This window comes from Alosa pseudoharengus, unplaced genomic scaffold (assembly GCF_046254945.1).
Source record: "Alosa pseudoharengus isolate Yale_2024_CS ecotype anadromous, Long Island Sound unplaced genomic scaffold, YU_APseudo_1.1 YU_APseudo_1.1_scf_3, whole genome shotgun sequence".
Classification (NCBI taxonomy): Eukaryota; Metazoa; Chordata; class Actinopteri; order Clupeiformes; family Clupeidae; genus Alosa; species Alosa pseudoharengus.
This window is the reverse complement of record NW_027468718.1, coordinates 37,586,211-37,613,808: the sequence shown is the minus strand read 5'-3', so window position 1 is coordinate 37,613,808 and position 27,598 is coordinate 37,586,211. Positions and strand designations below refer to the sequence as shown.

General features: G+C 42.6%; 2 protein-coding genes across 4 annotated transcripts in view; both read right to left on the bottom strand.

Moving 5' to 3' along the window:
* vwa8 (von Willebrand factor A domain containing 8) overlaps positions 1 to 27,598 on the bottom strand; it is an 833,026-nt gene that overhangs the window by 454,029 nt on the left and 351,399 nt on the right. The gene's annotated exons all lie outside the window — the stretch shown is intronic.
* The window catches only part of cln5 (CLN5 lysosomal BMP synthase), a 37,444-nt gene that overhangs the window by 2,257 nt on the left and 7,589 nt on the right, over positions 1 to 27,598 (bottom strand). For 2 of the 3 annotated variants that reach the window (XM_076264203.1, XM_076264202.1), the window contains exons 2-3: positions 7,235 to 7,409; positions 751 to 976 (exon numbers count right to left, since the gene is read on the bottom strand). In XM_076264203.1, coding sequence (XP_076120318.1) covers positions 751 to 976; positions 7,235 to 7,409 — 401 coding nt within the window. The remainder of the gene's footprint in view (positions 1 to 750; positions 977 to 7,234; positions 7,410 to 27,598) is intronic. The other variant, XM_076264204.1, reaches the window with a different exon arrangement.

Sequence of the window (27,598 nt, the reverse complement as noted above, 5' to 3'; positions counted from 1 at the left end):
GCACCATGCAACACTAGTTTGTGCTCACCTTTCTTTGGAAAGAAGTTTGTCAACAGCTGTTTTCCCTTGCTTTCTCCATTTCTCCTGTCTATCCTTTCTTTTCTGATGTACCCGATATAGAGACATATTACACTAGCAGCACTACAATTTGCGCTGCAGCTCTAGCTCAACTATCATAAACAAAATTAATTTAGTTATGAATCTTGGCCATGCAGCTGGACTAAACCATTTTGGACTTTGGAAAAAGGACCTTTCATCCCTCTACAACGCCCGTGATGTCAAGTTATCTGACTTAGGTTTACCCACTGCACATGTCACCTTAGCAATCATAGTAACAACCCCCCCCTGAACCAATAGAAAATGTATAGGATGAACTGAAAAAGCAAGTTCATGCAAGGAAGTCTGCAAACCTGATTCAGTTGCACAAGTTCTGCTAGAGAAATGGGACAAACCTCCTGCAGAATGTTTTGTGTAAGGCTACCCTAGCGACAAACTAAAGTTAGTCACGGAATACCTCTGATAATGGGACTTGAACCTCCTTTAACCTCCTAGAATGTGACTTGATAAAAAAAGTAGTAACAGAGGGGATATAGTGTATATAAATGAAAGGTTTGGATTATCAACATATTTAGGAGTTTCAATGTATTTAACCAAGGTATATGCAAACTTCTGACTTCAACTCTTTATGTGCAATTCTACATTCATGCGCAACATGGGTTTGGTATAGGTATAAAGAATTATAAAACCAACCTGTGATTTCACCCACTTTCTCCAAAGTTCCATTCTGTTTCCAATGCATATCATCTATCCCCTCAAAGAAGCATGCAGCACCTTGATTACACCAGAAGGGGGCACTGACACCTGGCCTTAGGTGAGGAAAGGTGCAGTTTCCCAGCTGGAACAATTCATACCACTCCATGGTGTAGTTTTTCCCAGTCTCTGTGCTGCTGAATCCGATTGCATCATGCATGATGTGCTGTGGAATACATTGGTATAGTTTTTCACAACCTTAATGAAATACAATTAAAACGGCTGTTGAACTTCAGAGTGTAGGGTAGAAACACTACTGTTAAGAAAAACTAAAACAAACCTGCCTACAGAGTTCGATATGACTGCTGCTCAGGAATCTGACGCCTGCCAGACACTTTTGAATTAGTTGGACACGAGTTGAAATGTTAAAATATATTTAAACTTAACTTTAAAAAAAAGTTGCTCCGAAAAAGCTACATGCAGGGACCCTCTCTATAGTAGCATAGATGTGTATTTTGAGCCTAGTCAGTAGAGCGATTTATTTTGTTGTAACACCATTTCCCCCAAGCCTCAGTTACATAGCTATTTCATTGTGAATGCATTTTCAGCCTAACTCAAAACTGCACCAACTGATGTTGTTTTTACTGCCAAACGATTCATATGTTATTAATATCATATCTAATGGTTTACTCAATCATTTGACTCACACAACAAAATGGCTGCAAACAACCAATCACAGAAATTATTTTGTGGCAATACTTTAGCAAGTAGGGGTAATGGTTCAGAGTTCACAAAAGGTCATATGCTGCATTGCTACCACATTCTTTAGATGCAAGACAAATTTTATTCATGCCCATATGATTTATCAAGACCTCAAATAATGGCACAGCATTAACTAGGGTGGACCAGACATTAGGGATGCACAATTAATCGAATTTTAATCAGCTTCCCACGATCAAATCAAGCAATATTAAAATGGTGCTCCACCCAGAACGCTCTGTTACAAAACAAATCAAGCACTCTGTCTGACCATGTGCCAGCATGTAGCCTACCAATGACAGCTGTTCCATTCACTGCTCAGCCTGAAGTTTCCTGGATACACTGTGGACTAGTAGCATTTTGTTAAAAGACTATGCAAAAAAATGTGCGGTACAGCAGAAGGTGAAGATCTTGTCCCTCGAAGCGGATCTTCCACTTTAGGAAATACTTCCGATTTCAGGCGAACTTCAGATTTAAGTGAAGTTAACCAAGAACAAGTCATAAGCAAAGCATGGCTCTCAACTCATACCGTGAAACACAGATCACACGACATCACGCCATACATGCCTTTTTTTTATCACGTTCACTTTAAGTCCTTGCTTGCTTCCTCTTATGTATAATAAGAGTTGAGCTAATGACGGGATCCGTTAATTTTGTTCATTAGTCCATGAGCCAGCGGAGAAGTCGTGGCCATGAGTGGGCACCAAAACAAACCTTTTATTTTGTTTGTCTATGCCCCCATATGACAAATGTCTGATGGACTTTCCAAACTCACAGCTGAATATTTTTACAGCCTCTTGAGTAAATTTCCCATTGAAATGAATGGGATTTTATGGATATAAGTGAAAAAAGTGTACACCTAATACATTTTGGTCTGTACCATGAGGGGAAAACTGATTTAATCATACAGAATTATTGCCACCTCTGCTAGAATTTTTATGGACATACTTATTTGGAAGTTACTGTACTCTGCCTTTGTATTATCTGCCAACAAATTAAGAGTCGTGCCAAGGCAAAAGGCAGTAACTTCCATAATAATCAATATAGTTGCTTTACCCAGCCCCACAAGGAACTGAGATTAAGAGAAAAATAATTATTATGATGAAAATAATTAATATAATGAAAATAATTATGATATTTTATCGATATTTAATGTCATATTAAAGCTGCAGTTGGCAAGATTTTTTTGATCATATTCACTGAAACCAACACTATGCTCCGACAGAACAACATAAATCAGCACTTCTACCTCCACCTAGAGCCTGTTATTTGGTTTGCAAAAATCCACAGCTCCTGGTTTTTCTGGTCCAATCAGAGCAGGGCTGTGTGAGATCTGACTGTCAATCACATTCTGGTGCAGTCTGGTGCGCACTGACGAGCACAAACTCGATGAGAGGGTGCTCGGTGGTAGTTGGGGAGGGGCATGAGAGTTGTAAACATTTAAGATTTTGGCTAAATCCCCTCAATCTGTCAGACTTGCCAACTGCAGCTTTAATATTATAACATTTTGCTACATTTTGTTAAATTATGCTCCAGGTGTATAGTTGATGGACTAACCCAGGGGTCCGCAACCTTTACTTTCAAAAGAGACATTTTTTGACCAAAAAAAAAAAATTAAGCCCTTTAAATACAAGCAGTTTTCAGCCTATTGGTCTGAATAAGCTTATCAACATCACCTGAATCAAGGGTTAGCCAATGCGTTTTTATTGCATGACAGGCCAGGGGCCTATTGCACAAAACTAGAATAAGGGATTAAGCCGGGATATCTTGGTTATCCTGGCTCAATTTATCCGTGATCCGGTTGCACAAAAGCGGGATAGGGGGCAGCAGGATATGTTATGGTATAAGCGATGGCGATTTATTCTGTGGCTAGCCTGCTCCAGCCCAGGCTAAGTTACAGGATCTATTTAATCTCATCCCTTATCTCAGTCAGCAGTCACCACAAACAGAAACCAATAGTTATTCCACTGCCCACTACACATTGTTATCACATATAACTAGACCCACTGTCATTATTTAAACGTTTGTGATGATTAATTAACTTTTACATACTCACCATTCCCGACCTGTCATGCTACAATGTGACGCTACGGGAGCGCTGTAACCATTTCACGTGTGGTGGTCGCGACACTAGTTGCAATTGTAAAAAATGCTATCGCTACCTACTTTAGAACCGTAGAAGAAGCAATGAAGCCGCTCTAGTTGCCATGTGAATCAGTGAATCTGTGATCAGTGGCGGGGTCTGTTTGAGGGAGCCGTGAGCGCGCACTTATCCAGTATAAGTTTCACCTTGCTTGATGAATCCGTGTCTGCTCATCCTGGCTTGGTCTTTGTGCAACCAATTAAGCCTGTACGCTCTTGTTTTGGATTCATTGAGCGCAGCTCAGTAACTTATCCCGGATGTCTTAATTCTGCTTTTGTGCAATAGGCCCCAGAACTTGTCAACTAATCAAACAGTTGAGTGGCCCAAAATAGTCTGCTGCGTCTTTAAGTTGATTCTAAATGGTTCTTATTCCCATTTCCCTTTTGCAATCGCAATCGTTTTCCCTAGTAGCAATCGTAATAATAATCATAAGAATACAATTATTATATGGATATTGCTGCTGGCTTTGTAGGCTAAGCATGCCTTGACATTTTTGCTCAGTGTCCAAATGCAATGTTCCAATGCGATTTCATTGTTTCCCTGAGGATCACACAAAACTACAAGCCCAATTTTACAAGCTGGAGGAATTTAGCGAGGGAATCGCTGGGCTGCCCGACCCAGGCAATTTTAACTTCCACAATGTTGCATGGCATGGTAGCCTATTTGGTCTGCATGGATATCTGCCGTCTTCAACATTACGGGCAATAGCATCCTGGAGAAATTTCAGTCAGGTTTCCGTCCTATGCATAGCACTGAAACTGCTCTTATCAGGGTAACCAATGATCTACTAATGGCAGCTGATTCTGGTGAGCACTCTGTTTTGGTGTTGCTGGATCTCACTGCTGCTTTTGATACCATTGATCATGCTATTTTAATTAGAATACTAAGAGAATGGGTTGGCATAACGGGTCCTGCTTTGGACTGGTTCATATCCTATTTATCCAACAGGACTTTTTTTGTTTCAATAGGTAATTTTACTTCCTCTACCTCAGCTATTACTTGCGGTGTTCCCCAAGGTTCAATTTTAGGACCAATATTGTTTTCCCTGTATATGTTACCTCTAGGCCACATAATTCGCCGCCATAACATATCATTTCACTGCTATGCTGATGACACACAGCTGTACCTCTCAGTCAAACCAAACATGCTTAACAAGCTAACTATACTGCAGGATTGCATAGCTGATGTGAAAGACTGGATGTCTCAGAATTTCCTACAGCTTAACTCTGACAAAACAGAAGTCCTTTTCATTGGCCCTGACAAAGTCTATAATCAAGCTAAGACTTTTCTTGGAAATTTAGCCTCAAATAACAAGACTACTTCTAGAAACTTAGGGGTTTTATTTGATACAGATTTAAAATTTGACCAACATGTAAAACTCCTTGTGCAGTCCTGTTATTATCAACTGAGAAACATTTCCAAAATCAGATCAATGCTTTCTTTAAAGGACACAGAGAATTATACATGTATTTGTCTCATCTAGACTTGATTACTGCAACGCCTTATTCACCTGTTTAAATCGTCATTCCATCTGTCGTTTACAAACTGTTCAGAATTCAGCAGCCAGACTTTTGACAAATTCTAAATTTAGGGAACACATCACCCCAGTTCTGGACAATCTTCACTGGTTGCCAGTGAGTTTTAGGATTGATTTTAAAATCCTCCTTATTACCTATAAAGCATTACATGGTTTGGCACCTGACTATTTAACAGATTTATTAACCCCCTACTGTCCAGCTCAGATCCTCCAGCCTGGGACTTTTAGTTGTTCCAGAAAGTAAACTGTCAACTAGGGGTGACTGATCATTTGCAGTTAGAGCACCCAAGCTTTGGAACAGCCTTCCTTATAACATCAAATCTGCACCATCTGTGGCTGTTTTCAAATCTAGTCTAAAGACCCACTTATATAAAATTGCTTTCCTTAAATAGTGAATGATTCCACTCATGTCTCTGCTAATTTATTATCATTCTGTTTGTTTATTTTGTCTTGGGTACTATACTGTATACCTTTTCTATTTTCTTTTTTATATATATTTAGTTAAGTTTGTGTTTGTAGTTTGGTAGTTTACTATTTTACCATTTTTATTATTATTATTATTACTATTATTATTATTATTGTTGTTATCATTACTATTGTTTTGTTTTTTGCTTTGTTTTGTTTGTTTGTTTGTCTGTAGAGCACTTTGTGCTTGAAAAGTGCTATAAATAAATATTATTATTATTTATTATTATTATTACTACATTTGGGGCAGTCATGGCCTACTGGTTAGGGCTTCGGACTTGTAACCGGAGGGTTGCCGGTTCGAACCCTGACCAACGGCTGAAGTGCCCTTGAGCAAGGCACCTAACCCCTCACTGCTCCCAGAGCGCCGCTGTTGTTGCAGGCAGCTCACTGCTTTGGGATTAGTGTGTGCTTCACCTCACTGTGTGTTCACTGTGTGCCAGGCTTGTGCAAAATTCCAGAATTGAATTGAAACTGGCTCTTAAATTCCAATTCAATTCTTGAATTGCACTTGCATTTCAATTGAGGTAGAAAACAGGAAGCAGAATTGCAATTTGAATTGTGCACAACCCTGCTGTGTGCTGAGTGTTTTTCACTAATTCACGGATTGGGATAAATGCAGAGACCAAATTTCCCTCACGGGATCAAAAGAGTATATATACTTATACTTATTTTGTGTGTCCTCTTGCTGCAGATCAGACATCCCACCGATAATTCAGTGGCAGTGGTGGTGAAGGCAAACATTCGTCCAAGCATAATTGATTATTAAATTGATCTGTTTTAGCCTACTCCACGACGTTTTGGAAAGTTTGACAACATCGCTTGCTTGTCCACTCAAGCCACGGCAGAGGAGACGCAAGAATGTGACATAGCCTACGATGCGTTCAAAAAAACATGTTATTACACATTTTACACGGCATAGACTACAGGCTACATATTTCCACAAGTTTATAACGTAAGGATGTATTAAAGCTTAACACTGTTGTACAAATATTTTAATCTTCTAATATTCATTTTTAAGAAATTATATTAATTTATATTTTTAAACAAAGCCAGGGAGCCAACAGAGAGTGGCTACTGTGGAAACAACAATAAAATGTGAGGTTAAAATATGATGATAAGCAAGTGAAAAAATTAATTTTGCCTTCTAGCCCTATAGACTCCCATTCATTTGGGACTCACTCACCAACGCCCCTATGGAAACTATGGGTAAACTACAACCAGTTTTGATGAATGACAGTCAATAGGGAGTGAACAGGCTCTGCCTAAATGCATCAAAACATCAGGCTCCATGCTGCGCACGCATCCATCACTGTTTATAAACAGTAAAAGGGTCTATATGACATGAAGGTATGCATTCATTTACATTAAATGGTTTACGTGTTACAAAATTGTTGAATTAACATGTTCTGTTGTTGGAAATTCCTCAACACTTGCCCGACTTTGGGCACCAACACCTGACATATTTTGGTCGAAATGCGCAGAACTTCTAGATGAGGCACTGGCACCAGGGCGGTTGAAATAAACATTTCAGTTGTTACTAGAGTAACGAGTAAGGGGTGAATCGACAGGCTACTTACAAATTTCCCCAATAGGTTGCCGTACTTAAATTCCCACACAGGAGCTTGGAGTCGAAACACTGAGATAATATCAGAATCTCGCATGTAAGGTATCCGACTGTCGCCATCACCAGTGGGACAGAAGGGATATAACGCCTGGCAGAACGGATCCACTTCTGGACGTCGATCAAAGCGCCTGTCACACACAGATCATTATTAAAGTTAATGGCAACAAGGATACATGAATCAATTACAGGGGTTTTCAGGTGCATCTCAAAATAACCTTTAGTTTTAACGTTACCGGTCTTGTGTGCCTTCTGGTTTCTCCACCTACTGGTTTCCTTGGCGTGCACACGCTGTGCTCATAGCCAACCACAACAGCAGGAGTTGTCAGACATTCACAAACAAGTTGTTTTAGACGGATTTGAAATCGGCTTTTCATATATACGCCATGAGCATTACATTACAGCCACTCGGACAAAAGTCCTATAAAAAAATATACTTTTGCAAACTAGCATAGGGTTGGGCGATATATCGGTATTACGACTAAGACCGATATATTTCTTAAATCTATATGTAGTTGAGACAATATCGTCATACCGATATAATATACAGTGTTTCCTCTAGATTTTTTTTCTAACCCCATTGTTTTACTCCCTTTTCCTATCATTAGGGAACCATAAAACCATAACCATAAAACGCCTGGCTAAAAAGTACTGACATTTTCGGGGCAGAAAGTTTCGGGACACTCCACTGACCATTCACGCTCATTTATGGATCTCTAAACCCAGTCGTTTAGCACCACCATGGGTCAAAATTTGGTCGAAAATTGAACCGCTGGGTCGAAAGTTCTGAAATTCGGCGTAATGATTTAGGACCGTCCCATGATCACTCTCACCAATTTACTGAACTCTATGCCCAACACTCTAACGCCACCAATGGGTCGATACTGAACTTGCATTAACACATGTGACCATTGAACGGTGCGTCCAATTTTTACAAATCAGGCACTGTTTGAATACCTGGACCGACCTGAGTTCACCCCTATTACGTCACTTTTGCGCCATATTAGACCTCTGCCATATTGGATTTAGTCCAAACTCTACGAAAAGTTTCAGCGGTCACAAATTTCATCCGATTTTCACGGAACTTGGTGGAGATCTTCAGACCAAGCCGCACAAACAATATTTGCCAGATTTTTCAATTTCAAGTTTATTCGCCAGTGACAGTCAATCAAATATGCCGTTAAAGCCGCAAAACAGGAAGTCCAAACTCGGTACAGGGACTTGGTATCTGATTGTGAGGACGCACTAGGAAATTGACATCATTTGGCCTCTATAAGAGGCGCTGTAATACAGGAAGTTAGCTTGTATCTCAGCAACGCTTTGATGTACAAAGTCCAAACTTGGTATAAGAACCTGTTACCTGATTATGATGATGCAATAGGAAATTAGTATCATTTAGCCTCTATAGGGGGCGCTGCAATGCAGGAAGTGAGCTTGTATCTCAGCAACGCTTTGATGTACGAAGTCCAAACTTGGTATAGAGACTTGGGGCCAGTCCCAATTCTCTTCCCTTCACCCTACCACTTCATTGAAGTGCCCTTCACTGGGGAGTGCCCCTTCACAACGGAGTGAGAAGTGTTAAGGGATTGAAATCTTTACCTACGAAATGGGATACCACTCGATGCGTCATTAGTAGCTAACGAGTTCTCCTACGTCACACGCATCAACGAAAGTAGCCTAGTAGTAGACGTTTCATTGATGAAAATGCCGGCTCCAGGTGTTATGTTAGCTTTCATCATCCTTCTCCGTTTAACCAACCAACGGAGAAGAAATGAGACGAACAGAAGACGTCTTCGACGCCTACTAGCGATGTCAGATGTCTTTCAGGTATGTGGATTTTTTTTTTTTTAATGTAAGGTTGTCCTGAACTTGGATGTAACGTTAACGTTGGTCTTACCTGCTCGAGAGGTGCGTGCGTTCACATCATAACGTTACAGTCTATGGTTCAAAATTTGCGAACGTTTCTGTTGAACAAGTTTTCTCTGTAGCCTACAGTTAAATTTAACTTTTGTGTAAACAGTTAGCCTCCCTGTTTTAGTAGTAGTAGCCTATAGTGACGCTCATGGTTAAAGCGTAACTTTCGCCAAAATGCAGGGTGTTTTTGTGAATGGGAATCGTCCTACTATTTTGATACATGATCACGTCAAAATCGCTATTTTTTAAAACACTAAGAAAGGCTATGATGCATTTTGGCTAAAGTTAGGCTTTAAACAAAACAAAAAGTTAATTGTTCTTCTATGTTATTATTGCCATTTCCTGTGATTAGGCCTACTCAAGCTCATATGTAACTCAGTTGAATGTTTGATTTGCTTTTTCATTTTTCGTTTGTAGGCTATTTTAGAGGCTTCACAAAGCACACTCATTGTGAATTTAATTGGTAAAAACAGTGAAGTTTAGCCTAGGCTACTGTTTGTGCATGTTAAAGCTGGTGACTTTTGGTCAATAATGTTTATTGTTTGTTCTTCAGAGTGGCCGTATTATGACCTACTGTCATCTGAATATCCACGTACCCATCCTGCAGTTGTGGTTGAATGAAGAGCTGGAGCTAAAGGAGGACTTCAGACTGAGTAGACGGGCCATACATGCTCTGCAGAGACTGCTGAAAAGTGAGCAGGATCATGGCTGGGGCCATGAACTGGAGGTCCTCATGTACATTTACTGGCTTGCTCATGGACTGTCGTATCGTGTGGTGCCACGGGTATTCAGTGTACCCCGATCAACAGTCCACCGTGTCATTCACAAAACCGCTCAAAACATCTGGAACAATTTACATCGAGCCATCTCTTTCCCAAAGCCTGCAGATCTGGACAATATTGGACTTAGATTTGGCCAGATATCTAAAAATCCAGTGTTGTGCTGTGTAAAGCTGTGGGTGCCATTGATGGCTGCCACATTCGAATCAAGCCCCCATCACTACACCGGTTGGACTATCTGAATTACAAGGGCTTTTTCTCTGTAAACATGCAGGCCATTTGTGATGCATCTGGGAGATTTCTAGATATATTTGTTGGATATCCAGGATCTGTACATGACACCCGAATTTTAAAAAATAGCCCCTTTTACATGTCTAAAAGGTACCCTCCCGATGGATACTTTTTCTTGGTGATGGTGGATATCCTTGTTTGGAGACTCCAATCTGTTTAATCACGCCATACAAGGAGCCAGTGAATGGACGGGAGCGGAAACGATTTAATAAACATCAATCAAAGGGGCGTTCAATAGTCGAGAGAGCTTTTGGTATAATGAAGACCCGATGGAGGAGTACACTTTTCAAGGCCTTGGAGGTGAAGCCCACATTTGCGCCACAGGTCATCGCATCGTGTGCCTTCCTGCACAATGTGTGCATAGACAATGGGGATGTCCTTGAACCTGATGATGATGCTGTGGCACAGGACGACCTGGATCCAGAACCTCTGCAGGAAGCCCCTGCACCACGTGAGAGGCCAGGGAATGCCACAAGGGACAGGCTTGCTGCCCTGATCACTGGCAATATAGAGGTGCCTCAGTAGGAATGCTTCTACAAACTTGTAAATAGTTCATATGCACATGTCCTCATTCTATAATTTTGTGCTGTATTTTCTTATTTATTGTTTTTATATTTGTTGTAGATAAAATGTTTGTAAATAATATGTAATTACTATGATGTTTGGACAACTTCTTTGAGATTTTGGGTCTCCTATGTCCATACACAGGTTTTTACACATCTACAATAAGATATATAAATAAATAAAAAAAACAGAATAGAACAAAGAAATTACTGCTCTGGCATTTTATTTACTAGCTTCTCAAATAGGCTGAGGAAACGTTCAGTTTTGGCTTCAGTCTCCTCGTGCCTCTTCTGCTCCTTTGCAGATTCCTGTTTCAGAAATTCCAGGACATGATTGCTCTTTGTGCGTTTCTTTCTGGGAGAGGGTGTTGTGGGAACAGGAGTAGTTTGAAGACCAGGACTAGAGGCAGAATCTTCTCTTGGTTCAACAATGTTCTGTAAATAGAAAAAATAATAACCATATTGGCTCAGTACCATACACCGTAACATCCTGTACACACTGTAAGCGTGCTACAGCAGTAAACCAGGGCCTGAAGGTCTATTCAGACTGAATGTTTTGGAGATCTACAGACATGACATGTACTTCAGGCTTTAGATATGTAAGTGTCATTGAAGTTTTGCATTGGTTAAATGTAAGTGATCAATTTTAGTTTATTTTCCTTACAACTTACCATCAGTAATGCTGTGGCATCACTGCATTCATTAAAAGATGCCACTAATACAGGGGGCTCTATGCATGGTCTGGCTCCAAGAACTTCATGCATGTCCTCATAGAATGGCCAGTTGGCAGCTGTTTTCTCCCCGCTTTCGGTCCCTGAACCAGTCTTTGGCGTTTTCAGATCCTGCAATAGCAAACATACAGATACATATACAAGATATATAGATTATGCATTCATTTGTAAAGGAAGATGGCGATAACATGCAGCATATATCTAACCAAATAATTATTACCTTATATTTCTTTTTTAAATTTTCCCATTTCTTTCCAACCTGCTTTACCTTTCCCTCCAGGCCCAGCTGTTTGATTAGTGTCCTGACTCAGACAACAAACAGTGATGAAGATTAGGCTCTGGTTATAGGAATATTCAGATATTCATGGTTCATTAGAAAACAACAACCGTCACTCACTCATATAGCTGCTTGGATGCATATTTCTTTTTTGTAAACTGCTCCTCATTTTCTGTCCTGAACCTAATGAGTGCCCTGGTCTGTTCGGGAGTCCCTAACATTGTAACATAGACACAGTTTGTTAGCTTGCGATAAACTTATCTTTCAACCGTTACATTTAAACTATTTTAGTTACATTCCATTGTAACGGCAGCAGCTAACGTTAACATTTCGTCCAGCTCCTGTCCAGCTACACTGTAGGCTACGTTTGCCAAAAGCTCAAGGCAAACAGCTTATGTTTGCAAATATGAACACACGTCAGGTTTTCAGGTTTTGACAAACATTATTAACGTTACCCACATGACATAGGCTAATAAAATAGCGTTTTTGGACATCCTAACGTTAACGTTAATCAGCTAGGCTACTCTCAGCAGCATAACGTTAGACAGGCGTTCATTTACATGTCGAAATAGCGATTTTTTTCTGACAACCATATTCAACTCAACTGTAAGGAATACTATTTTGCATGATGATCAGCTAGATATCCCGATGTGTTTCACAATTTTTAAATCTTTATTTGCGAAGATATACTTACATTTGCAAACTTCTTTTTCCGCACTGGCAGCCATCTTTCTTCAAAATGTTTGGAGTCGATCGGTTACCAAGGTGTTCGCAAGGTATCCTGGGAAATGTAATCTTTCCCTTCAGCCGTAGTCTGCCTCTGATCGCACTCCGTGTGAAGTGGTAGTTTGAAGGGTTGAACAACACTTCAACTTCGTTCTAAAAGAATTGGGATACACTATCCCTTCACATGAACGCGCAAACGAAGGGAAAGGGCGAAGTGCTAGGGTGAAGTGGTAGTATTGGGACTGGCCCTTGGTACCTGATTGTGGGAAGCGCACTAGGAAATTGGCATCATTTGGCCTCTTTAGGTGACCCTGCAATACAGGAAGTGTGCTTGTATCTCAGCAACGCTTTGATGTACAAAGTCCAAACTTGGTATAGGGACTTGGTACCTGATTGTGAGGACACACTATGAAATTGCCATCATTTGGCCTCTAGGGGTGCTGTAAAACAGGAAGTGAGCTCATATCTCAGTAACGCTTTGATGTATGAAGTCCAAACTTGGTACAGGGACATGGTAGTTGATTGTGAGAACGCACAAGGACATTGGTGTAATTTGGCCTCTAGGGGTGCTGTAATACAGGAAGTGGACTCGTATCTCAGCAACGCTTTGATATAAAAAATCCAAACTTGGTATAGGGACTTGGTACCTAATTGGGATGACACAGTAAGGAATTGGCATTATTTGGCTTCTATAAGGAGTGCTGCAATACAGGAAGTGAGCTTGTATCTCAGCAACTCTTTGATGTACTAGATCAAAACTTGGTACAGGGACTAGGTACTTGACTGTGAGAAAGTGCATGGAAATGTCTGTAATTTGGCCTCTAGGGGTGCTTTAATAAAGTAAATGAGCTTATATCTCAGCCATTCTTTATCCAATTGCCATCAAAGTTGCTGTGAGTGCTTGCTCATGCCATGGCAATGCCATTCCTACTAGTACTGCTAGACCCCCACATTGCTGCTTGCAGCTATATTTATTACACATCTTTCCTCTGCCATTGGAGTCTATGGCAGCCCATAGAACCGTACAGTAAAAAGTTGTGAAATTTGGCACATTGATTCAGTACAGGTCCATAATCCATTTCACCAAATTTCACGTCTGAACCACAGGCAGTCTAGCACCACCAATGGGTCAAAGTTGACATTGCATCCATGCAATTAACTTTTGAACCGTATATGCCCGATTTTTAACTTGCCCCAGTATACGCTATAGCCCAAAATTGCAAACAGTGGATTAGCTGTGGGCGGTGAGCCAAACGCTTCCCAAATATGATTTTTTAACCAGTAATATTTAGTTTATTACAGAAGACGTAAGAAGTAACACTTACCAACTGTCCCCCTACCAGCTCCTCCAACCAGGGGCGTAACTACCGACGGTGCAGCCGGTGCGGTGCAGGGGGCCCACTTCCACACCCCCGATATGGGCCCCCTCCTGTCAGTACTCCGGCTCATCGCATAACATTGTACATAAGCTGCGATCACATCGGCAGTTGTCAGATATCAATATTTTTTTCTCACACTACAGTATTTCTCTTTCAATGGGATTGACAGCTATTTATACCAGTCTGATGCCCTATAACTATTAGTCATGGTGACCTTATTTTTTGCATTGTGTTTATATCCCAGGGCTGCCAACTTTTCAAAAAACCTTGGAGTGAGATTTGGTGGGGCCAACCCAAATTTTGCTACGGAAATTTTTGTTTGGCTCATTCAGCATTATACCGTACAGTAAAAAAAACATACATCAGTGGTTCGCAGGTGTAGGGACCAGGCATGGACAGATTATGAACTTTCGGGCCCCTGGGCCCACATGTATTAAGGGCTCCCCACTAATTGTCGCATATGTGGAAGAGGGGTTTGGGGGTCCTCCCCCAGAATTTTTTAAATTTGTTTGATGTGATTTCCTGTATTCTGGTGCATTTTGGGGATGGCCAATACTAAATTCAATCAGATTCATAGCCTACATCCTGATGTGTTGATATTGAGGCAATGATTCCATGCAAAGGCTTGGGCTTCAGGGCCCCCTGACACCTTGGGCCCCTGGGTCTGGACCCGTGCAGTAATCCATCCCTGGGACCAGGGTCCCAGAGTTAAATTAACATTGGTATCTAAGGGATCTAGACTACTAGTAGGACCATGGGCGTCAGAGGCATTCTGAAAGTGGGTGGGACATTGTAGCGGGGGGTATGGGGGTCCTCCCCCAGAAAACTTTTTTGGACTAGATGCAATTTCCTGAATTCTGGTACATTTTAACAGGTTATTTAGATTACATTACATTACATTACATTACATTTGGCTGACTCATTTTTAGCCAAAGCGACTTACAACATGGTAACAATTTTAAGTTTTAAAGCGATTCTCAACAATTTTAGGACAATTTAAAGAACAGTTTAAAAACAGTAGAGTACAGTAAGAATAAGTGCATCGGTGAGTGCTGTTACGTCTCAGTTCAAGATGGCTGGTGAGTGCTAGGATCAGCAAGACTTGTTGTGAGTGGTGCTATGAGAGGAGATGTTCTCTAAAGAGCTGGGTCTTCAGGAGTTTTTTGAAAATGGAGAAGGATGTCCCTGCCCTTGTAGGAACTGGCAGTGTGTTCCACCAGCGAGGAACAACAGATGAGAAAAGTTTGGTTTGGCCTGAGCGTACCGGTGGTAGAGCTAGACGTCGTTCGTCTGAGGAGCGCAGCTGTCTGGTGGTAGTGTATGTCTGTATGAGGGCATTCAAGTAGGTGGGAGCAGGACCGGAGACTACTTTGTAGGCAAGGGTTAGAGCCTTGAATTTGATGCGGGCCGCCATTGGTAGCCAGTGTAGCTGGATGAGCAGTGGGGTAACATGTGCCCTTTTGGGTTGGTTGTAGACCAGGCGCGCCGCCGCGTTCTGAATCATCTGAAGGGGTTTCACTGCGCAGGCTGGGAGACCTGTCAGGAGGGCGTTGCAGTAGTCGAGTCGTGAGATGACTATCGCCTGAACCAGGAGTTGGGTAGCATCTTGAGTCAAGTAAGTCCTGATTTTCCGTATGTTGTAGAGTGCAAAACGGCATGACCGGGCGACTGAGGCAACATGATCTGAGAAGTTTAGTTGGTTGTCGAGAACAACTCCTAGATTTCTTGCAGTCCTGGTAGGTGAAACAGACAGGGAGTCAAATTTGGTGTTGATGTCGTGGTGTATGGTAGGTTTAGCTGGGAGGACCAGCAGTTAAGTCTTTGAGAAGTTCAGCTGGAGGTGGTGTGCCTTCATCCATGTAGCTATGTCTGAGAGGCAGTCCGAGATCCGTGCTGAAACCAAGGGGTCATCAGGTGGAAAGGACAGATAGAGCTGTGTGTCGTCTGCATAGCAGTGGTATGAGAAGCCATGTGAACGGATAATCTGTCCCAAGGAGGTAGTGTAGATAGCAAAGAGAAGGGGGCCCAGCACTGAGCCCTGGGGGACCCCTGTGGTGAGATGGTGAGATGCAGATAGTTGACCAAGCCATGATACGTTAAACGAGCGTCCTGTGAGGTAGGATTCAAACCAGGAGAGAGCAGAACTGGAGATTCCCATGTTAGCGAGTATAGAGAGAAGGATGCAGTGATTAACCGTGTCAAAGGCAGCTGATAAGTCAAGCAGAATGAGTACTGATGACCGAGCGGTCGCCCTGGCTTCTTTTAAGGCTTCTGTTACAGACAGCAGAGCCGTTTCGGTAGAGTGGCTGCTTTTGAATCCAGACTGATTTGGATCCAGAAGGTTGTTCTGTGAAAGGAAGTCAGAGACCTGTTTGGAGACTGCTCGTTCAACGCCTTTGGATAGGAAAGGCAGGAGTGAGACAGGGCGGTAGTTCTCAACTTGAGCAGGGTTGAGGGAAGGTTTCTTAAGTAACGGTGTTACCCGGGCCATTTTGAACGCTGTTGGAAATGTGCCGGAGGTTAGCGAGGCATTGATCACATGTGTGATAGCTGGTGCGATGGTCGGGCTGATGGACTGAAGTAGGCTCATAGGTATAGGGTCCAGCGAGCATGTGGTAGGACGGCTGCATGTCAGGAGTCTAGATACTTCACTTTCGGAGAGAGGCGCGAATGCTGAAAAAGATGTTTCAGCAGCCCCTAGAGGTTGTCGGAGTGCGGTATCCGAGTCGGATGCGTTGTATGGGCATGTAGAGAATTGACTGCTGATTGCCGCCACTTTGTTTGTAAAAAATGAGGCGAGGGTGTCCGCAGTAAGGCTGGATGGAGGAGGAAGCAGCTGAGGGTTGAGTAGCGATTTGAAGGTTGAGAAAAGTTTTCGAGTGTCTGTAGCGCTGTTGATTTTGTCATTGTAGAAAGCCCTCTTAGCAGCAGTGATGCTGGCTGAGAAGGAGGTCAGGAGTGTCTGGTAGTTTTTAAGGGTCATCAGTTAGTTTGGATTTGTGCCATTTCCTCTCCGCGGCTCTGAGTTTGGTGCGCTGCGACCGGAGGGTATCATTTAGCCATGGATGAGAGTGTTTGGATCGAGCTGGCCTTGTGGTAAGAGAGCACAGCTCGTCTAGACACGAGCTCAGTGTGGAGCAGAGCAAGTCTGTGGCCTCATTAACCTCCAGAGAGGAGAAGGTGTTGAGTGGAGGTAGACCAGAGGCAACCACAGAGGAAAAGTGCGTTGGAGACAGGTTCGGGATGTTGCGGCGGAACGTGACCATCGGCTGAGGAGCCGGAGGCTGTTCTGTCAGGCTGACGTTGAACTGGATGAAGAAGTGGTCAGAAAGATGGAGAGGTGTCACCATGAGGGTGTTTGTGCTGCAGTTCCGAGTGAGGATCAAGTCAAGCTCTTTGCCAGCTTTGTGAGTAGGTGGGCTTTGAACCAGTTTGAGGTCAAAGGAGTGGATCAGGGCCAAAAAGTCCGCGGAGCCTGGGGCATCTAAGTGGATGTTCATATCGCCGAGAACGAGAAGCGGACAGTCATGCTCAGGGATGGAGGACAGCAGAATGTCAAGTTCGTCCGTAAAGTCGCCTAGTTGGCCTGGAGGGCGGTAGATGACCAGCACGTAGAGTGTTGCTGGGGCAATCACTGTGATGGCATGGAATTCAAATGAGACGTATTTGTTTGAAGGCAGTAGTGGGGTGAATTTCCATTTGTTGGAGATCAGCAGGCCAGTCCCACCTCCTCGTCCAGATGGGCGAGGGGTGTGGGAGAGGGTAAAGTTAGTGGAGAGTGCAGCCGGGGTGGCAGTGTTCTACGGTGTGATCCAAGTCTCAGTGAGAGCAAGGAGTTCCAAAGAAAGGTGGATACTTCTATATGGGTCATTCCAAGTGAAAACAGCCAAACTCGGGGTATCATGTACATGGTATGTTACCAAACGAGGGAATCTGAAGTTTCAGGTCAATATCTCAAACAGTTTGCCCTTGGCGTCCATTTGAATTTCGGGTGCCACGGCCGTAATTGACACATTGGAATTTCACATTTCATCTTTTGCCATTTTTGGAAGCCCATAACGTCTGTTCTAATAGTGGTAGAAGGCTGGAAACTGGTGTGGTAGTTGGTAGTCATTGTAGTTTGTACTACACAATTCTGGTGGCAGAATCAACATTCCTTACTGTTTGGGTGAGAGGTGGGTCACCAAAGTCCTAAAAAATGTTGACGGTATGTGTGATTTTTCACTTTTTGGGTGGCCTTAGCACCACAAGTAATGATCATATTTATTCTAAACAGGATTATTTGTTATATGTGGGAACCTTGCTTTTGCCAAAATGAATTTGAAGGGTATGGTACCACTGGCGGGGGTTTTATGGGGGTCCAAAAACCCTCTCCGGCAGAGGTGACTCTTTTGGAACCCCATATTTGGACCCCCAAATGACCATGTGGGCACTCCTAATGGGATTTATAACAGATAAAGATACATATTTGTTCTTTCTTTTAATGAAATAACATTTTTGACTATGAAGCTCCATAATATGAATTTTATTCTTCATAATGCACCATTCTGGACATTGTTTCCAGAAGTCTGGAATGTAGATCAGGGAGAATTTAGTGATGATAAAGCATGAAAATAGTGGAAATAACTTATTATTAATAAAGAACTTAGTATTATGCTCAGTGATGGCAAACAATTAAATACTGAGACTGTCACGGATTAACCCCTTATCCCCCATGAAAGAGACCCGCCATCAAACTTTTAAAGAACTAAATAACAAGAATGTTACATAGTGTAAGAACTAAATAACAAGAATGTTACATAGTGTAATAGTTTTTCCTTGCCGCTGTCACTCTCCAAATAAAATTGAATTGAAAATTGAATTGAATAGTGTCTTTAACTATTATCCAAGAAATTGTGGAAGCAGTGGCATAATGTTGTCATGGTCCTTTTGGTCAAGTTTGAATTTACACATATAACAAATAATCCTGTTTAGAATAAATATGATCATTAATTGTGGTGCTAAGGCCACCCAAAAAGTGAAAAAATCACACATGCCGTCAACATTTTTTAGGACTTTGGTACCCACCTCTCACCCAAACAGTAAGTAATGTTGATTCTGAATTGTGTAGTACAGGCTACAATGAACTACCACACCAGTTTCCAGCCTTCTACCACTATTAGAACAGACGTTATGGGCTTCCAAAAATGGCAAAAGATGAAATGTGAAATTTCAATGTGTCAATTACGGCCGTGGCACCCGAAATTCAAATGGACGCCACGGGCAAACCGTTTGAGATATTGACCTAAAACTTCAGATTCCCTCGCATATTTTCACTGCTTTTCAGCAAATGACTAGTCAGGTAGCCACTGTCCATGGCTCTTTCTGACCATTTTGGTGAATCTCCATCACACACATGCAACTATGTGTGTGTGTGTGTGTGTTTGTGTTGCGGGGGGTGGGGTTGGTGTTGGGAGGTGCTTGCACCGGGGCCCAGCATAGCTACGCCATTGCCTCCAACCCAGTATCACAAGAATTTGTTGTACTGGTTAATCTATTATTCGTGATGGGGTTGGAGGAGCTGGTAGGGGGGACAGTTGGTAAGTGCTCTTTTTTAGCGGTAAATGCAAGAAGGCTACGACCCAGAATATTTGAAGTAGCTTATGGATTCACTTCAATTGAGACAAAGCAACCGCCATGAAAAAAGTTGTTGGCATAAATCAGCGGCGTTAGTTTAAGTGCATAATTGACCGATCGCAAAATCCTGCCCATCGAATGCAGAAGAGCCACTTCACTTTACGGCTCCATAGAAATGCATTGGGAGCCGTGATTTTTGTCCGGTTTAATGGGATTTTATAGTGATGTGAATTGAAAAGGACGGCCAAACGACTATGTGGGATTAACGCAACACCGATACACATAATAACACCTTTCAATCTTGATTAAGTTTTCTGTAATTATGTTCAATTAGATTAAATTCTCTCCTCCCAGCTCTCCACTATTTTAAGCAAAGGGTTACTCCTTAGAAAACCATAACAAAACAGTGCTCCACCATATCTGTGGATTAAAGGAGAACTATGCAACATTTTCAACTTAAAAACACAGTTTAGAAATCATTGTGCTGGTAAAATGACCTGTTGTGGCCTGCTCCCCCTACCGTCTCCTAGCAGAAAACCAGCCTGGCAAGACCTGCACTTACGTCCCGGTAATGTCTGAATCCCAAAGTCCCGCGAGAATGAGCGAGAAAAAAGAAATGCTTAAAATTCTCTGGATGCATGCCTCCTTTTGAAGCACCAGTTAGCCATGCCAGCTAGCTATAAGATGGCTTCATTTTCTAGATGTTCATCATAACAGAGCCAGCGAAAATGCAGGGGAGCGTTTTGTAGCGGCACAATTGAAATGCCCCGCTCACTTCCAGGCTACGAGTTGTGACTGAAAACGGTACAATCGAACTTTCTCAAAACACATCCGAATGACATAATTTTGATGTCAACTCAACGTATGTCCCCCCAATCATCCGGAAATCGATCTAAAGTGCATTTTACTCCGGATAATTCCTTTAATATCAGTGAATCACTGGCCTCCCGTCTAAGTATGTCACCCAACATCAGGCGCGCCTGCAGGTGTACGTCCGTACGCACTGTGCGTACCATCAGGCTCTACAACGAGAGAAAATTTCCCTGTGTGTGTGTGTATTCACACCAAATTGGCCCACCATACCTTCCCAACTATGCACAGTATCCCATTAGCTGCCATCAGGCTATTTACAATTTTCTATTACGTAACTTAGTGAACACTTTACTTCACTTTCAAAATGAACACGCACACATTTTGTTTGAGCAGGAGACACAATACGCATGCAGGCACGTAGGCTACTTGTTTTCTTTTACTCGGCTATCTATCTATATGTGGTTATCAGCACACAATGTTGAGCTAATTCACTAATTCAATACTCATGATGGATCACAAGTTTAAACAACAGAAAGTATGGAGGCAGCAAAGCTAGAGGAGTTATTCCAGATGGGCAAGAACAAGGTAGGCAATTGGTGTGCTTGTCAGAACGTTAGACTGCATTACAGCCAGACGTCAAGAACAAAACAAGGTAACTTCAGCCTGTATAGGGCTGTATCAAGTTGTCCAAATGAATAGGTCATAGTAGACGTTGTTGTTGTATTATTGCATGTGGATGTTATGCTATGTAGGCTAATTTTTTGCTGACCAATGCACGGCTAAACCGGGAAACGGACAAATATTGTCCACGCGTATTTTTTTATTTTTTTTGCGGGGGGGGCGATGGGTCGGGCTAGCGACCTAGCGTAGTAATATTAATTAACACCTAATTGTAGATCCTATCCACCACAGAGTTTAGAATCCATGCTTGCTCGACCCCTCAGCCTCTGAGCGAGAGAGAGAGGCACACACACTAGAGATGCGCGGATGGGCTATTATTTCAACCGTAACTGCATAGCAAAACTTATCCATCCGCACCAAAGTTTTTTGACCAATTTTCAAAACCGCACCCGCCCGCCATCCGCTGGTTGTATATGGGTGATGCAACGCTGCTGACGTGAGGCTAGAAAACCTCTTTCCTGTTCTAGAAAGACTGATCCAATGCAGCAAATAAATTAAAAGGCCTACATTGGCTATGTTGTAGCCTATCCCCAGAATATCAGCAGCAAACTCAGTCTCTGTCTCGCAAAACAGTCTCCAAATAAAACACACATCGGCCTGTAGCCTACAATTTTATCATTGTAATAAAAAACGCAATTTGCCACATAATTTCAACATGCTGCTATTTAACCTACTAATTAATGCCTATTGTAGCCTACTTTATTTTTTGCAAAAAGAAAGAAATCCTTAATAAAATAACAAGTCATTCACATTATAGGCTACTTTACGTACGTCATATCAGGGTGACACTATGACAAGCCTGTTCTGAAGATTTTGAAAATGCACAACTCAAATGGTCCTACCCTCTTCAGTGTTTCCCATACATTGACTTATTTATGGCGGCCCAGGTGCGCCTGCAGGTGTACGGCCACGGTGCGTACCATCAGGCAACTCAACAACGAGAGAGAATTTCCCGTGTGTGTATTTACACCAAGTTGGCCCACCATAACTTCCCAACTGCGCAGTATCCCATTAACTGCTCGACAATAGGCTAATTACAATTTAGTAGGCTAAAGTTATCAAAATCAACTTAATGCACGCACCTTTTGTTTGAGCAGTAGAGAGAATAACAACGAATGTACGCAGCAATTACAGAAGTTGTGGGCTATATAGGCTACTTGCGTTCTTTTACTATCTGTGGTTGCCTGTTATCGGCACACCATGTTAAGCTAATTCACTAACTCAAGACTTCAAGGCTATCATGGATATAAAACATTTTTTTGTAACCAACAAAAGGATGGAGGCAGTTAGAGCAGTTATTTCAGATGAACAAGGAGGGCAAAAATTGGTATGTTTGTCAAAACGTTAGCATTACATCTGGATTGTACTGAATAATGTTTACTGATGTTAAAGCGTACACGCTGTTTAAAGCCATACACAACAGTGAACTATAACAAAACTAAAGGTAACTTTACCCATAGGGCTGTATAAAGTTGTCCAAATGAATAGGTCGTTATTAGGCGTTGTTGTATATTGCATGTGGATGTTGTACTAGGCTACTTTTTAGGTGACCAATGCACGAACGAAACCGGAAAACGGACACATATTATCAAGGCTTTCAATGTTTCGTTGTGGCTGGGGGGGGAGGGGGGGGTCTCTAGATGGGTGTGCGTACCTTAGCATTCATTCCTGCAGGCGGCCCACCACAATATCAACATTGACCACCACACAATGATTTTCCAGGTTGTATTAAATTGTGCTTAAATCTGGTTAGCATCATAACCACGCTGCACTAATTTGCTAAAAACTGTTGCATTCAAGTTAATTCTGCAAACCTACCACCACAAATAGAATTCAGTTCTGTGGGAAACAATGCTCTTTCCTCCAACGCTGGCCCTGACTCCACCTATTCTAAGAACATGGTTGGTTGTACTATATGAGCTCTATACATACATACAATCGCTCACATCAGCTTCCTAGCTAGCTAGTTCTACGTTCTTTATTCACCTCCAAAAGGGTTGTAGTTACACAAATGGCCAAAGGCGCATGATTTTAAATACAGCACATAAGAAAATACAGACTTATGAACTAAGAGACGTTGACTATAAAAGATTACAAGCCAATAGCCAGGACCACAAAACTGCAATTGTTTGTGTTCACATAATATGCTGACGGCAAGAGTCCATAAAGACCCGTTAACTTTGTGGTTTTACTGTCGTGTAAATGACAAACACTGCATGAAAAGTGTGATTTCCGTCAGTATGCGGCACTGTAGATTGTCGTGGAAGTTCAGTTTAATGGCTGTTCGCGGCAGTTTGCAGGCAATGCCGAAAACTGCCATGAATTGTCAGAAATTGACGTGGTCCTTGCTTGGCAGTCGTCCACCCACGACCCCCCTCCTCCTAATTCTAGGGGAGGCTTTAACATGTAAATGAAAATGCTGTGAGCTATACAAATGCAAATCAGGGTAGCAGGGAGAGTGAACTGTGCATGCTGGCATGACTGTGGCCTTTGGTCTTGCTTAAACAACTTCCAGTAATACGCTCAACAGGCAGAAATGATGCTGGGTATGACATGTCTGTTCCCTGCAAGCTCCAATAATGTAACCTGACTTAAAACAGTCGATAGAGTTTAGATTCAGATTTTCCCTTCACACCAACACAATGAGAATTGCAGAGGCAAATATATAAATGATTGTCTTTATCACTATCTTCATTCAACAAAAATATATGCAAAACTGCATATATTTTTGTTGAATAAAAAATATATACCTATATAAGTGACCCTGCTGTGGCGTATAGACTGAGAATGTTTTGGACTGTGTAAATAGTCTACCAGGGAAATAGCCAATGTTTTGGACTGTGTAAATAGTCCAAAACATTCTCAGTCTATACGCCACAGCAGGGTCACTTCAATAAACCACTAAGTCCAACCGTTACGCCCCCACGCCAGCAGGGGAGACACTTCCTCTAGTGAGCAGTGGTTGCACTGTGGTCGCGCTTCCACCAGAACAGCTGATAGGATAAACAACAGTCAGTGTGCGGCGGCAAATTCAGAGAGGAGCATCTCCAAGCCTCGCGTTCCCACAGGCTGCAGCGAGCTGTACTTGGATTCAGCAGAACAGAAAGGCTAGCCTACAGTTTCATTAGGCTACTAGCCTACTTCACGTTATTTGGATGTATGTGGATGTGAATCATAAACAACGCGCCCGCGATCGTCTGCGCTCATTTCTAGAAGAGGGGACCTTTAAACGAGCACTTCCCTTTTTGCTTGGAAGAATGGAGAGCATTGGATCTAGTGCCAGATGAGTGGTTACTTGTCTCGCCAGGAGAATGGACATCTGCTTTCGGGAAATCAGAGCCAGCCGTAGCCTACCAGGGTTCACTCCGAGACACATAGGCGCTACCGGAGCAATGGTAAGATTTAAAGAATAGCCTACTATGCTTTCATTCTGCTGTAGGCTATAATGAAATAGATAGGCTACGTTGATAGATACCGATCTTAACTGTACATTTTGTTTTCACAGACTAACTTTGCCTCTTAATGGGGTCGTGACCTCCTCTTTGCTCGGAGCTGTCTGCAAGTCATTCAGGCAATTAGGTAAACTCTAGGTTGCTGTCCATAGAGGACCGGTTGGCTGCTCTGGAGTCGAAAAACTGTGCGGGAGAGACAAACTTTAAGAAGAGAAGGCTTGCGGTAAGAATATGTTCGATGACTGCTAGCTAAGCTAAAAGTACCCTAGCCTAAAACCAAAGCTAAGAGTAGCCTAGTAGCCTTGCAAAAGAACAAGTGAGCAGAACCAGCTTTATTAAAGTGTATTTTTTTGTGTCGTCATTCATTTACAGGAAGCAGTACACCGTCTTCACAACTCGGAGACAAATTGCAGGCGCTACGAACCGGAGCAAGGGTAAGATTTAAAGAATATGCTTTCATTCTGCGGTATAAGGAAATAGATACGTATAGATACCATAGGATAGATACCGATCATAATCATAATGAGGCGGTGGCCTCCTATTTGCTCGGAGCAATATCTGCAAGTCTAGATTTACACTATGTTGAAAGACGACATTGTGTGTAAGTGACTTTTTTTTTTTTTTTACTGTTTGTCCTTCCTTGTTTAATGTTACTGTGGCTTGCGTTTGATTTTTATTCATACCACTCTCATTTAATTGTTTTCCAGCCGCCTGTAAGACATATTACGAGACGGTACGCAGGAGCTTTAGGTATAGGCCTACCCAGCCAGAAAACTCATTGCGGGCGGAAGCTGCGAAGAGTTCAGCTCGGAGTCGAGCGAGAAGAAAGAGGGTAAGACTTTATTTGGTGCATTGATAGATGTGTTGTGTCCATACGCAGTGCATCATCGCACAGTACTGATTCATTGTTTTTTTTTACAGCTGCTGGAATCGAGACAGAGTGTGCTAGCAGATGACGAGGTGGAACTGTCTGACGAAGAAGATGGCGTTGTTGGTGGGGTCTCTGGATGGATTGTACGGTCGCCGTCATTTCGTAGGCCGGAGCTCTCTGAACTCTGTGCGAAGCTGCAGTCCCGGTAAGAGGCGACATCTGAAGTACAGAGCCACGCGTCTGCACAACGGACCTGCCTCGGAAAGAACGGCGCCAGTTACCTACAACCCCGAGGAGGCAAACGGACAGTTCATAGAGTTGTAGTTTTTGGATCATCCTCTACCCATGTGTGGGCAGATCCTCGCTTTGTATATAGTTGTGTTTGTTTTAATAAAGCTCTTTCTTTGCATAAACATGTTCCTGGCAAATGTTCATTTCCTCTATAAATTCATTCATGTCCTTTATGGTAGCCTAATAATAGTGTAGTAGCCTACATAGGATAACAATGACATGAATATACAGATTAATATGAATAAATAAATACATATATATTTATATATATACATTTATTATGAGGCAGGGTGACGAATAGTGACAGATCTGCCAACCAATCACGAGTGATTTTACTTGTTAGAAAGTTGTGGTTTCATCCAATACGGAATAAGGAAATTCAAGCCTGGCCTGGCCAGTTGTGGTTTTGCTGCCAATCAGGAGTGATTTTACTTGTTTGAAAGTAGTGGTTTCATCCAATACTGAGTAAGGATATTCAAGCCAGGCCTTGCCAGCCGCGGTTTCGCTGCATTCATATGCTAATTAGGGCCATTAGCACTCTGCAAGCTCTCCACATACGTCATTGTTCGGTTCCGACAATTTGTGGCACAGACAAACGGCGACAAGCGCGGGTTGCAAATTGTCGTCAACTACCGAAAATGAGGGAGATCTCCGGTCGTTTACGGGGACGAAAATCACACTTTTCATGCAGTGAAAAATACTTAACATGTCCCATGGGTTAACAGTTCATCGGCTTTACAGCCGCATCAGTTTGTAGACAGTTGTCGCCAACGTCGGAAAGCAGCGCCTCTTGTTCACTCTTGACTCGTTATCGGTTTTTTTTCTTTCAGCCGTTTTGTTTGCTCTCTCAAATATAGATTTCCTTTCTACATTTGCTAGTGGTGGCGTCTTGTCTGCCATTATCTTCTAGTTATCAGCTAGCTCCAGTACCGCAGGATAATGTCAAACTGAAGCAACTTGCACTTCGCACTTGCTCTGACCGGGTCAAGAGCCTATCACATGACATGCATTATAGTCAATGGCTTGCACACACAGGAACTGGTCTGCCGCTGCGCTGAGCAAAGCGCAGTGCCACTTTGCCGCTCCTGCATGTGCCATGGTCGAAGTTCAATCAGGTTGAACTTTGATCGCGGCGCGCTGTAGGGGCTTCTACACACAGTTGCGTTCCGTCAACGCATGCCAGTGGGTGTTGATTGGCTGGTGCCGTCCGTCGATTGGCGTCCGTGGGTGCAGCAACAGCTGAACTTCTCAACGTGACGCAACAGACTCACAAATCAGTTCGGCAACGGATGACGTAAGCCTATGTCAAGTGAACGGGATGCGTCTCCAGCGCTGCAACGCACGCAACTGTGTATGAGCCGTCAGTCATTGGTATTGACCTACAGGGCATGAAATTGGCACCCGCCCACACGCCAAATGCGGGTAACTTTTGTGATTGGCGGGTGAAACTGTCAATCTACCTGCCACGTTGGCGGGTAGCCAATAAGACTGAGCAAGTGTTGTGTTGTTGACCAATCACGTAGCCTATTGTTTTTGTTAAGCAAGCCCGCCAAACCACCATTTTCTTGGATATTCGAAAGAAAATGTGGCGGCATATAACCGGGGTGAAGAGGCCGTTGGCTGTTACAGACCAAGAAAAAGATGAGGATGATTAAAAAAAAAAGATTAAAAAAACGACGTTTTAATTCGAACTGGAGAGGGACTGGCTGGTGTATGACGATAAAACCGAAGAGATGCACTGTAGTGATTGCCGGAGATATGGGTCAGAAAAAGCGAGAACGAATCCGTTTGTAATTGGAACGAAAAATTTAAAATTGGAGACCATTAAGGACCACGAGTCCTCCAAAAGCCACTTACAAACACTCACTTTTAAAGTTGGGAAGACGGCTCCCCCAGAGCATACAGCTGCAGTCAAGGCGCTTACTTCGATGAAAAC